General features: G+C 43.0%; 1 protein-coding gene and 1 pseudogene across 1 annotated transcript in view; both read right to left on the reverse strand.

Annotated features, from left to right (window-relative positions):
- The window catches only part of LOC118999053 (GON-4-like protein), a 64341-nt gene extending 52319 nt beyond the window's left edge, over positions 1-12022 (reverse strand). Inside the window, exons 1-2 of the mRNA XM_037063391.1 lie at positions 11937-12022; positions 9237-9764 (exon numbers count right to left, since the gene is read on the reverse strand). Coding sequence (XP_036919286.1) covers positions 9237-9738 — 502 coding nt within the window. The 5' untranslated portion in view covers positions 9739-9764; positions 11937-12022. The remainder of the gene's footprint in view (positions 1-9236; positions 9765-11936) is intronic.
- On the reverse strand, positions 92-4203 carry LOC118999047 (CWF19-like protein 1; annotated as a pseudogene).
- Positions 12023-13564: the final 1542 nt, after the last annotated feature.

Raw genomic sequence — 13564 nt, forward strand, 5'->3', positions numbered from 1 at the left:
TTTTCTTTTCTTTTTTTTTTAAGTACCTAGATCTTATTTAATAATTTAAACGTTTTCAAAAATGTTGATAAACAAAAGCAATAGGTGGAGCTGGATGACAAACATGCTTTTAACATAGGGTTTTCATCCTAGAATGTGATTTTTTCTGGAAAATATTCAGTTTTAGGCCTGTTGGTGCAAGCAGGTTCCATGGGAATGTACCAAAAACAGGTGAATAGTCCCCACAAGAGACTGTAATTTCTTTTAAAAACTTCACCCATCCACAGTGAAGTCAAAGGGCTCAAAGCCTTTCCAGAGGCAGCGAGCCAGGGCCGCCTCCTCTCCCTTACTGGTCCGACACAGTCTCCAGTCAGACTTGTCAGGGGTGCTAAGGACGGCTTCACTTGCCAGGACCTCCTTTCTGAACTACAAAGGAAAGTTCTTTTTAGTTCTGTGGAAAAGCTTCTCTCCTGTGTCAAGTTGTACATAAAAATATGCTGCCCCTGCCCTCTGTTTACATAAAGTAAACAGAGATGCTTGAAGTCGGAGTGCTCTGGGATTTCCGGCAGTTCTATCTGTTGCTCCTGTGCCTGGGTAATGAAGGCATCTTTTTTAAAAATATATTTTTATTGCTATAAAATTTATTATTTTATTATTTTAATTGTTGTTCAAGTACAGTTTTCTGTCTTTTACTCCCATCCCAGCCTACCCCCCAGTTCCCCCCACCTCCCTCCCATTTCCACCTCCCTTATTTTTTGTCCATGTGTCCTTTATACTTGTTCCTGTAAACCCTTCCCCTCTTCCCCTGAAATTCCCTCCCCTCTCCCCTCTGGACACTGTCAGCCTGTTCTCTATTTCAGTGTCTTTGGTTATATTTTGCTTTCTTGTTTGCTTTGTTGTTTAGCTAAAGGTGAGATCATATGGTATTTGTCTTTCATCACCTGGCTCATTTCACTCAGCATAATGCTTTCCAGTTCCATCCATGCTGTTGCAAAGGGTAGGAGCGCCTTCTTTCTTTCTGCTACATAGAATTCCATTGTGTAAATGTATCATAGTTTTTTGATCTATTCATTTACTGATGGGCACCTAGGATGCTCCCAACACTTAGCTACTGTAAATTGTGCTGCTGTGGATATTGGGGTGCGTAGGTTCTTTTGGATTGGTGTTTCAGGGTTCTTAGGATATAATCCTAGCAGTGGAATTGCTGGGTCAAAAGGCAGATCCATTTTTAGTTTTCTTAAAAAATTCCATACTGTTTTCCATAATGGTTGTAGAAGGCATCTTTAATTTAGTCATCGGTGGTGCAGCAGCTGAGTGGCACAGGAATAACCTGGAGCTGGAAGTGATGGCTCTTACAATTTCTCTCAACTAGAATGCCATTTCCCTCAACTCTTATAGAACCTCCTCAGTGCAGCCTTATATTTCTCCACCTCTTCTACCACCTTTGCTAAAAGGTCCACCACTGACTGGTAGTGTCCAGTGGGCAGCCTAAGGACATGGTCATGAGACAAGCCTCCTTTGGCCAGGGCAAGGTAGCAATGTGTGCCAATGTTAACCACCATACGCTTTTCCACTTCAGGGCCGGCAAGGCAAAACCAGCAGGGTCCTGGAGGCTGAGGAGGTTTGCGAAGCTGCTTTGGATGAGAAGACTTGCTATTTCTGCCTGTGGATGAACGCTTCCTTCCCTGCCTTTGATTTATTTATTTTTATTTATTTATTTATTTTTAATTTTTTTACATTTTTTAAAAATATATTTTATTGATTATACCATTACAGTTGTTCTATTCCCCCCACTTCATTCCCCTCCACCCGCAAACCCCCTCCCCCACCATTCTCCCCGCCTTAGTTTATAACCACATGTCTCAGGTTCTTTAGATTATATATTTCTCCCACTATTCTTGCCCTCTCCCCTATTTTCTACCTACTCTCTATGCTATTTTCTGTGCCTTCTCCCCCCTTCTCCTCCTCCCACTGCCCTCCTGCTAACCCTCTATGTGTTCTTCATTTCTATGGTTCCACTCCTGATCTAGCTGTCCTCATAGTTTGCTTTTGTTTTAGGTGTGGTTGTTAATAACTGTGAGTTTGCTGTCCTTTCACTGTTCATATTTTTTATCTTCTTTTTCTTAGATAAGTCCCTTTAGCATTTCATATAATAAGGGCTTGGTCATGAGGAACTCCTTGAACTTGACCTTATCTGAGAAGCACTTTATCTGCCCTTCCATTCTAAATGAAAGTTTTGCTGGATAGAGCAATCTTGGCTGTAGGTCTTTGGATTTCATGACTTGGAATACTTCTTTCCAGCCCCTTCTTGCCTGTAAGGTCTCTTGAGAAATCCACTGACAGTCTGATGGGTACTCCTTTGTAGGTGACTGTCCCCTTATCTCTTGCTGCTTCCAGGATTCTCTCCTTCATTTTAGTCTTAGCTAATGTAATTATGATGTGCCTTGGTGTGTTCCTTCTTGGGTCCAACTTCTTTGGCACTCTCTGAGCTTCCTGGATTTCCTCGAAGTCTATTTCCTTTGCCAGACTGGGGAAGTTCTCCTTTATTATTTGTTCAAATAAGTTTTCCACTCATGGCTGCTTCTTTCCCCCTTCTGGTACCCCTATAATCCGGATGTTGGAACGTTTAAAGATGTCCTGGAGGTTCCTAAGCCTCTCCTCATTTTTTTGAATTCTCATTTCTTCATTCCTTTCTGGTTGGATGTTTCGTTCTTCCTTCTGGCCCATTCCATTGATTTGAGTTCCAGTTTCCTTTCCATCACTATTGGTTTCCTGGACATCTCCCTTCATTTCAATTAGTTTAGCCTTCATATGTTCCTCTAATTTGTGACTATAATCAACCAGTTCTGTGAGCATCCTGATAAACGGTGTCTTGAATTGTGCTTCTGAGAGGCTGGCAATCTCTTGGACGCTTAGAGTTATCGGCTCTGGGACTTTGACTTCTTCTTGTGCCATCTTTTGGGCTGTTCGTGCCTGTTCCGTAGCAGGATCGGAGCCCTAAGGTGTTCATTAGAGCAGGGCAACTCAGTGGCTGGGTTGTGACGTTGTATGTGGGGGCGGGGTCAAAGAGGAACAATTGTGTCCCGTCTGCCACCTGCCGCTGCGGCCCTTACTGGTGCTGCAGCTGCCACCTTCACAGGGCCCACGCATTTCGTCCCACTGCACGCGAGTGTGCCACCCCCGTCAGCCCTCGCCCCTTGGGGCCTGCGTGGTCCGTCTCACTGTGCGCGAATGTGCGACCACAGTCAGTCTGCCCCGCACCCCAACTGGTTCTGGGCTGCCTGCACACCTAGGTCGGGGGATCTGTCCTGCCCAACCCTGCTCTCTGCTGGCTCCGCCCCTCTTACCATCCCCATTGAACAGTTAGATGTAGTCGGACTTCCATATAATTCAATTTTCTGTACTTTGTCTGTGCCTTTGTTCTCCAAACCTTAGCTGTATTCAATCTTGGTTGTGGGAGAAGGCACAGTGTTTCCACCTATGCCTCCATCTTGGCGGAAGTGCCTGCCTTTGATTTAAATCAAAGAAAAATTGACAGGCTGACCTTCCTCAGGGGCAGGAATTTGTTTTCCCATGGATGCTTCCTTCCTCAATTTTTTGTAAGGGTTTTCAGTGACATCAGGAGGCTATTTTACCAGTTCTGCTGCAGCCATTAGTTTCATGGGAACAATACTAAATGCATAAAGATACCTTTTCTTCTCTGGATTTCCAACATTTGCCAAAGCTATGAACCTGGTGGCATGCTGTGCATTTTCTCACAGAACGATGTGGTTTCGATACAGAAGCCTCTCATATGTCTTTTCCAAAGCAGCAAAATGATCTTGGTTTCAAGCATGCGGCAAGACGAGAGACCAAAGCAGAGCCACACCTTTTGGTATCTACTTCTCCTTAGACCAAGGGGATGTGAGCAAGCTATCAACACCCTTAAACTGGGGTGTGGAACACAGCGCTGTGCCCAGGAAAGTCACATCCTTGGGACCAAAACTGTAACCCGGGCTGGCTCCTTTAAGGACTTTGTCCCACTGAGGTACACAATCTGTAGCCCCGAGCTTCCTGAAAGACACCTTTCCAACCTAAATATGTAATGTTTTCAGCTAATTCACATCCATCAGCATCTTGGAAATATCATACTGTTTCTTGATTACAGACACCCAGCACATATGTCTGAATAGAAGCTTTTTAAATTCCAGTTTTATACACTTCCCATTCTGGAGTGGGGCCAAAGAAATTTCAGGGACAGCAGTTTCTAAGCCATCGGTCCCAAAAACAGGTTTGAGACCACCACCAAAAACTAAGACACTGCACCCGCACTCCTCCGAAAAATCCAATTTTAATTTTCTTCTTGAAACTTTTTCACTGTTTTCTAAAAGGTGCATATATGAATGTTTAACCTTCCTTCTGTTCTTTGTATGTTATATTTCTAGTTAGGAAAAAAGAAGTGAATTGGGGAAAAAAGGATTCTATACAGACACTCACAGTGTACGTCTTTTACAGGTACTTCTAATTAAAGTCCAAGGTATAGAATCAACTTTCCATTATCCCTTTTAATGAAGGACAGTGGTATCACAGATAATTCTAAACAATGCTTATTTAATTTATCTACACTTCCATGTTTGTAAATTGATGATTAAAAATATCTTTATCCATCTCAACAACACAAAAACAAACAATCCAATTAAAAAATGGGTGGAGGATCTGAACAGACACCTTTCCAAGGAGGATATACCAATGGCCAACAGATATATGAAAGGATGCTCAACATCACTAGCAATCCGAGAGATACAGATTAAAAACACAATGAGATATCACTTCATACCAGTCAGAGTGGCCATTATTAACAAATCAACAAGTGCTGGCAAGGATGTGGAGAAAAGGGAACCCCAGGGTGCACTTCTAGTGAGAATGTAAAATGGTGCAGCCACTATGAAAAACAGCATGGAGGTTCCTCAAAAAATTAAAAATAAGAGCTACCACATAACCCAGCAATCCCTCTTCTGGGCATCTACCTGAAATTTTTGAAAACATTTATTCGTAAATATATATATGCAGCCCTATGTTCATTGCAGCATTATTTATTTACAATAGCCAAGATATGGAAACAACCCAAGGGTCCTTTGACAGACGAATGAATAAAGATGTGGTCCATGTGTATAATGGAATACCATTCCACCATAAAAAAGATGGCCATTTGTGACAACAAAATATTGCCATTTGTGACAACATGGAGAGATCTTGAGTATTATGCTAAAGGAACTAAGTCAGATGGAAATGAAAAGAACCACATGATTTCACTCATATGGGATATAAAACAAACCAAAAATCTCACTCCTAGAGAGAGACAACAGAACGGTGGTTACCAGAGAATGGGGATGGGAGAAGACAACAAGGGTAAAGGGGCTCAATACACGGTGATAAGAGACTAGACTTTGGGTGCTAAGAGTAGACAGATGGCATATTACAAAGTCATACACCTAAACTCTGTATCATGTTATTAACCAATGTTACCCCAATAAATTTAACTGTTTAAAAAAATCTCTAGATTCCACTCAATAGCTGAATGACTTTCAAACCCCTATTTAATGGTCCATTCCTTCTCTAGGACTTTAATCTTGTATTTTCCTCCAGTTCCTGTCTTCATGTCACAAATACAACCTAGCTTGAAGAAAAATATTCAATAATCAGCCCCTCAACTATACTCCGCATTATGAAGGCATGCCTCACCATCCCTCAGTCCAGTATTCTTAAATGGTAGCAATCTTTGAGCAATACTAGTTCTTTCTTTGTCATGTCTCTATACTTTCTTCTCTGTCCTTACTGTCAACATCCTATTCCAATCCTCTGTAAGAGCTCAAGGGGACAGCAGCAAAGATGTGAATACCTGGACCTGCCCTTTCGATCTGAAGCACTGCTCCACTCCCACACAAACACAGCACTTTCACATGTTTTCAGAGTGTGCTATTCTACTTCCACTCCTTCCCCCCGCAATCTACCAAAACCTAGCAATCCTACAGCTTCCAATCTTAAAAATCCTAATTACCTGTACCACACAAACAACTTTGTTCCAAATGAGTTATACACATCTCATATTACCAACTAGACTATAAGCTTCCTAAGTTCTAACTATGTCTTCTGCTTCTCTATCAATTAGCTATCACGTACAGGAAAAGTTCAAGCACCTGAGCATGAAAAACAAAGCCCTTCACAATCTAAACAGCCCAGCCAGTGTGGTTCAGTTGATTGGAACATTGTCCTGTAAACTGAAGTTACGAGTTTCAGACCCAGTTGGGCATATGCCTATGTTGTGGGTTTGGTCCCCGTCAGGGAGTGTTCGAGCGGCAACTGATTGATGTTTCTGTCTCTCATTAATGCTTCTCTTCCTCTCCCTCCCTTCCCCTCTCTCTAAAATCAATAAGCATGTCCTTGGGTGAGAATAAAAGTATTAACAAATAAATGTAAGTAAACACAATCTACCACTCTGAAGTCACCTCTCACCTCTTCTTCCAAGCAACTACATCACCATCCTCTTCTGCCTTTGATCTCTGAGCAGACTATTGTTGGGCTATTGTTGGCCATATTGATGGCTACTCCATGCCATCGTACTGTCAAATAGCTAATCATCCTTCAAGTCCGAAGGGTTATGTGATCTCTGTAAAGCCTTTCCCAATGTCCCAGGCAGTAGTCGCTCCTAAGCCACTGCCCCTCCTCCATAAGCTCCACTTCATGGATACCCACAAAAATCACAAAAAGTTGAGGACTTCCACCAAGATGGAGGTGTAGGTGGAAACACTGTGCCTTCTCCCACAACCAAGTTTAAAGACAACAAAGTTTTAGTAACAAAAACGCAACCAAAACACAGACAATTGAACTATACGGAAGTCCAACAACAACGAACCATTCAACCGGACCGATAAGAGGGGCGGAGCCAGCAGTGGAGCAGGGTCGGGCAGGAAAGATCCCCGACGCTGGCGCGCAGGCAGCCTTGGGCACCTCCCAGGTGTGGGGTAGCAACAGGCAGACCCAGTGAGGGTGCAAATCAGCAGGTTGACCACGGTCACACATTCGTGTGCAGATAAATGAGGAGGAGAGAGCAGTGAGACAGACCACACATGACCCAGTGGCGGGAAGCAGCAGAGGGGACTGCCAATGCCTCTCTTTGACCCCACCCCCACATTCAGCGTCACAACCCAGCGCATGAGTTGCCCTGCCCTGGTGAACACCTAGGGCTCCGCCCCTCATATGTAACAGGTGCGAACAGACCGAAATATTATGGCTCAAGAAGAACTCAAAGCCCCAGAGCCAATACTTCTAAGCGACCAAGAAATACCCAACCTATCAGATGCACAGTTCAAAACACTGGTCATCAGGATTGTTAGGGTAGGCGGGGATAGGAGGAAGCTCCGGCTGGACTTTGTCAAGATGGACATCCTCACAGTAACCTGAGTCCCAGGAAGAGACCACCAATGCTGTACTGCTTCTTTGTTCAGAGGGCACCAATCCCCAGCTCCCATGGGGAGCCAACGAAAATAAAACCCCACTACATTCCCTGCTCGGGCGTGACTTCCACGGCCTCATCCTGCAGACCGTGGAATCTCACCTGGGTGCGCAAACCCCAATAAAGCAATTTATTGCCTATTCTATGGCTGATTGGCATTTCTTTCTCAGCGGAGCCTAAGAAAACCTTTCAAGGATGTTCACAGAACTGGTTGATTTTAGTCACAATTAGAGGAACAAATGAAGGCTAAACTAATTGAAATGAAGGGAAATGCACAGGAAACCAATAGTGATGGAAAGGAAACTGGGACTCAAATCAAGGGAGTGGACCGGAAGGAAGAAAAAAATGACCAAACAGAAAAGAATGAAGAAACAAGAGTTCAAAAAAATAAGGAGAGGCTTAGGAACCTCCAGGACATCTTTAAACGTTCCAACATCCGGATTATAGGGGTACCAGAAGGGGGAAAGAAACAGCCATGAGTGGAAAACTTATTTGAACAAATAATAAAGGAGAACTTCCCCAGTCTGGCAAAGGAAATAGACTTCCAGGAAATCCAGGAAGCTCAGAGAGTGCCAAAGAAGTTGGACCCAAGAAGGAACACACCAAGGCACATCATAATTACATTAGCCAAGAGTAAAATGAAGGAGAGAATCCTAGAAGCAGGAAGGGATAAGGGGACAGTCACCTACAAAGGAGTACCCATCAGACTGTCAGCGGATTTCTCAAAAGAGACCTTCCAGGCAAGAAGGGGCTGGAAAGAAGTATTCCAAGTCATGAAATCCAAAGACCTACAGCCAAGATTGCTCTATCCAGCAAAACTTTCATTTAGAATGGAAGGGCAGATAAAGTGCTTCTCAGATAAGGTCAAGTTCAAGGAGTTCATCATCACCAAGCCCTTATCATATGAAATGTTAAAGGAACTTATCTAAGAAAAAGAAGATAAAAAATAGGAACAGTGAAAGGACAGCAAACTCACAATACTAACAACCACACCTAAAACAAAAGCAAACTATGAGGACAGCTAGATCAGGAGCAGAACCATAGAAATGAAGATCACATGGAGGGTTAGCAACAGGGGAGTGGGAGGAGAAGTGGGGAGAAGGTACAGAAAATAAGTAGCATAGAGAGTAGGTATAAAATAGATAGGGGGGAGGGCAAGAATAGTAGGGGAAATATAGAATCTAAAGAACTTGGGTCGCATGGTCATAAACTAAAGGGGGGAATGGTGGGGGAGGGGGTGAAAAAAATTTTTTTCACAATAAAAAAAAAAATCACAAAAAGTGATACATAGTTCATCCCTCTAGACATGAAAGGATAAAGAAAGGAAAGGACACAGAAGATTTAAAGAATGGAAGAAAAGAAGAAAGTCTCCATCCATTCATAAAGTTCACTGCTGACCCTTAAGGGCAGTTTCAATTCCACACCAAATCAGGATCCCCTCAAAAAATGAAATTCTGCCCTGGCTGGTGTAGCTCAGTGTATTGAGCTTGGACCTGCGAACCACACGATCGTGGTTCGATTCCCAGTCAGGGCACATGCCTGGGTTGCAGGCCAGTTCCAGCAGGGGACTCACAAGAGGCAACCATACATTGATATTTCTCTCTTTCTCTCCTTCTCTTCCCCTCTAAAAATAAATAAATAAATAAATGTTTTAAAAAACCCCGAAATTCTGTAAAGGCACTGCCAAGAGTTCAGTGGCAGACGACGTCAATGCCAAACTGTTATTGACAAGGAGAATGTAACCTAGATACCTTACACATCTTACCTCCTTCTTCCTTGACTTCTTCACTAGGCTCTCCTGAAAATGGCTCCTTTGTGATGGGATGATCACTTCTGTCTTGGGTACCTGGCTTGGGCCTGAGTGTCAACTTCTTCCCTCTCCTTGAGCCAGTGGCTTGGAGTTTTTCTTTATCAACATGTATGTTAAGGGGCTGGGAAGACTCCAAGGAAGGAAGGCTGATGCCCTTAGAGATGACCACATTGACAGCTTCTAGAACTGGTGTACTTGTGTCCTGGGTGAGTACCCTAGAGCTTAAAGATGGATCTTCCATATCAAACTGATTTCCTGTATCCTGCATGGATTGAACTTCGAGGCCAGCTGCTGTACCATGACTTAGACACCAGGACAGCGACACTGACCTCAAGTCTTTAATCTGGTCAGATTCTGGTTTGACAGCTGACTCCAGGTCTAAGTCATTTTCCTCCTGGTTGCCCTGATGCTGTGGGAACTCAGTCACTGTAGTTCTTCTCCTCTTAGTGGGCAACATTTTAAAAGTCCTACTGTTGTTCCATCCTGAAAGGATAAAACCAAGTTCTTATCACCTTTGCATTAATTATGATATTTCCTCAAATATCTTTAGTTACTCACATTCAATCATGAACACAGTACTTTATACCAAATGCACAATCATCCATCAAGTGGAAGTATACAGATCTTGGCTCAGTGACTTAACCTCGATAAACTTCAGTTTCCTCAACTATGAAAAACAATTATTTTCACCTCATAGAGTTGTTATAGGAATTACATAATAAATGGCCCCAGCTGGTGTAGCTCAGTGGATTTTGCACCAGTCTGTGAACCAAAGGGTCGCCAGTTCAATTCCCAGTCAGGGCACATGACTGGATTGTGGGCCAGGTCCCCAGTGGGGGCCATGTGAGAGGCAACCACACATTGATGTTTCTCTCCCTTTTTCCCCTCCCTTCCCCTTGTCTAAAAATAAATAAAATATTTTTTAAAATTACATAGTAAGTGATTAATAGTAAGCATCAGTTATTATTATTACCATCAGGAGGATTAGACCAGCATGATGCTGAGAGCAAACTGTGTCAAGCTGCCTAGATTTATTTCCCAAGTCTGTTTCTTGCCAGCTTTGCGACCTGGTAATAAGTTACTTAATCTGAATCTGTTTCTTCAGTTATAAAATGAAGTAAGAATAGCACCTACAGCATTAGATAGTAATTTATTAGATCAGAAAATACCTTCTATTGTTGTTTCCATTAACAGAAACAATCCAAAAGCAAGCTACGGTTGTTTAAAGAGGTTAGGCCATATCGAAATTGTGTAAGGCAAACAAGAGATTCCTACTGTACTGTGTTACTTCTGGACTCTTGCTTTACAATCCCAGTTATCACATCATTAAGGGCAACACTAATCTAAACTGGAGGGTATCTTCTTTCACGTGCTTATAGCACCTGTTTGCAAACTTTTTTTCTTTAAAGATTTCATTTATTGTTAGGACAGGAAAGAAGGGAGAGAGGGAGAGAAACATCAATGTGCCAGAAAAACATGGAGAGCAACACTGATCAGTTGCCTCACCAACACCCCAAGTGGGGTCCTGAGCCACAACCCTTAGGCATGTGCTGTGACTGGATTCAAACCTGTAACGTTCCGCTTGAAGGTGGGTGTCCAACCCACTGAACCACACCATGGTTCAACCACACCATCCAGGGCTGCAAATCTTTTATAGTAATTATCACTTTTGTGATTGCCTCCTGTCTGTCTCCTTCCTATCTCTCTCCACAAAAACTACATGCTTTATCAGGAAAAGAGCTCAACTAGCAACCCTAGATTGGAAAATATCAGCCCTATTGCAGACAATAAATGTCCCTTGAATGAAATGAAATGAATTAAAGAGGATGTGAACTTCCTACTCCGTGCTCATTTTATGCAGCAGTTGGACCTAAAATTAGGCTTTATATGGAAACTTGTTACAAAAAAAAAAACTTTACTCAATAAAACAGGTACAAAAATAAAAGCTGCCTTGCATTACTGTTGAGTTCTTCATCATTGACAATGTTCAAAGTTTGAATGAATGCCCATCTACCAGGTCACTCAACAAAGCTTGGACTAGATAGCAGCAAAATAAAGTTTTGACTCTTAAGCGTTGGAACTGTAAGATTAGTTTTAAAGCTCCCCAATTAAGTTTCCACACGTCATTAGAAGTCTCCCCCCAGCCTCCAATCTACCGATGCCCTTAAAAGCTCAATAAACACGTGAAGATTCCGTTGGTCCCGGTAAGGGAGGATGGTGATCGGATAAGGTGAGTGGCAGTAGCTTAGGCGAGTCCTGTATTTCACAGATGAATTACTGAGGTTCAGAAAAGGGCGGAGGGAGAGAAAAGAAAACAAAGGGGGAAAAGCTACTATTTAAAGTCAGTATCGTCTAGGGTCCGGCTCCAGGTAATGATAACACAGCAGTTCTAAACAGGCTCACCTTTTGGGAACTGAAGTCAGACCAACATGGTAAAAGAATGCAAACCCTTGCGCGATCCCCTCCGGGGAAAATATTTTTAAAAGGGGTCCTAACTGTGCTTTTACCTAGGCGCCGAGCACTGGCGTAGACCCCACTCCCGGTCAGACAGCCTCGACAGCCTCACTTCCACCTTGTCACACACCCCGCGCCAGCCCGGAGACCCGACTTCCTCAGCCCGGTCACCCTCCGCACGGACATCCAGCTCCCACTTGCCTCTTCCCGCCTCACGGCACACGACCCAGTACCCTCACCAGCGCCTGATCTCGCGGAAACTCGGCGACTGTGCCACCGGAAGTCAGCCAGCGGCGACAACTTACGTGCGCGCCTCCAAGTCGCGGTGCGTGGCGTCAGGACGTCAAAGAGCGTACTTCAACCACTAGGCGCTGCTGTCCTATTTTAAAGTGGCATGAAGCCAGAAGGCTAGTTGTGGGCAAAAAAATTTAAAGGGCCCTGATTGGTGCGGCTCAGTGGATTGATTGCCAACCTGCAAATCGAAAGGGCCGGGTTGGATTCCCAGCCAGGGTACGCGTCTGGGTTGCGGACCAGGTCCCCAGTCGGGGGCGTTTGAGAGGCAACCAATCGATGTTTCTCTCACGCACTGATGTTTCTCTCCCTCTTTCTCACCCTTCCCGTCTCTCTAAAACTAAATAAAATGTTTTTTAATGTTAAGTAAATAACTCTCTTTCTCGTCCCTTGGAGCTATACCACTCAAAACAAAACTGTAGATTGCGATTTATTTAACTTGAAAACTAATCCTCCTCGCCGCTAGACACCAGGAAGAAGGGACCAAGGGAATGGAGAATTCAGAACATCTCAGAAAGGAGTTCCTGATTGCAAATAGTGCATTTTCCCGAATACTGCTAAGGCAGTAATGGACTCACTCCATAGTAATTACTCATATGTGTATAATACTTGGCCATTTTACGAAATGCTTTCACTTATGTTATCATAGGTGATTTTATCTTCACGATAAAACCTATGAAACAATAGGTTCCATGGGTGTATATTACTATACCTTCCAATTTACACAGGACAAATTTCTGGCCCAGCTGGGTAAGTGATTTCCCAAATATATACAGCTATCAAGGAGAATCAGTTTCCTTAACTATCTTCTAATGTATTGATCCAGTGCCCAGGAAGGTGCCTGGAGTATAGTCAACGTTTAATAAGTCTATACCTATGTTTTGAACCAGTGAATGACTCCTAGAACTATTTCCACATTTCTAGAAGGAGAGAATGTCAAAGCTGGAAAAAATATATTCAATTCCATTTTACAAGTGAACTGCCAACAAATATTTACAAATTTAAATAATCTGACCTGATACTGTCTGTAAACAGAATCCAACAGGATGAAAGTATCCACAGCCAAGATGAAGAGTGAAATTGATGTGATCATGGACTAACAGCAGTCTGACTTTAACTTGAATCACCCTAACTCTTCCAAACGCCAAGGGTCTCTAGAAGCTTGGAGTTTCGTTCGTGTCCTGCTTGTAAACCTGCAGAATATGCGTATCCATTGGTTTGTACGCGCTCTTTCTCTCCTAAGCAGCCCTAAACACTTGGCACTTTAGAAAAGAAGTGCCATTAACTTTGGCAATCTTCGTTTGTCTTTTTATAAAGATAGCTTTAATTTACACACCACAAAATTCATTCGTTTTACTGGTATAATTAAATTATTTTAAGTACATTTTCAGTGTTGTGAAACCACCACAAGGTTTGATTTTTCGTTAGAGTTTTAATTAGAGTTTCTCCGTTTCTGAAGTTTAAGACAATTTCCATAATAACCTTTAGTGGCCAAGGAAATACATAACAATAATGGCAAGTGCTACTAAAATGCGAAC

Source organism: Sturnira hondurensis, unplaced genomic scaffold, assembly GCF_014824575.4.
Source record: "Sturnira hondurensis isolate 20B ecotype Veracruz unplaced genomic scaffold, ASM1482457v3 Scaffold0001203, whole genome shotgun sequence".
In the NCBI taxonomy this organism is placed as follows: domain Eukaryota; kingdom Metazoa; phylum Chordata; class Mammalia; order Chiroptera; family Phyllostomidae; genus Sturnira; species Sturnira hondurensis.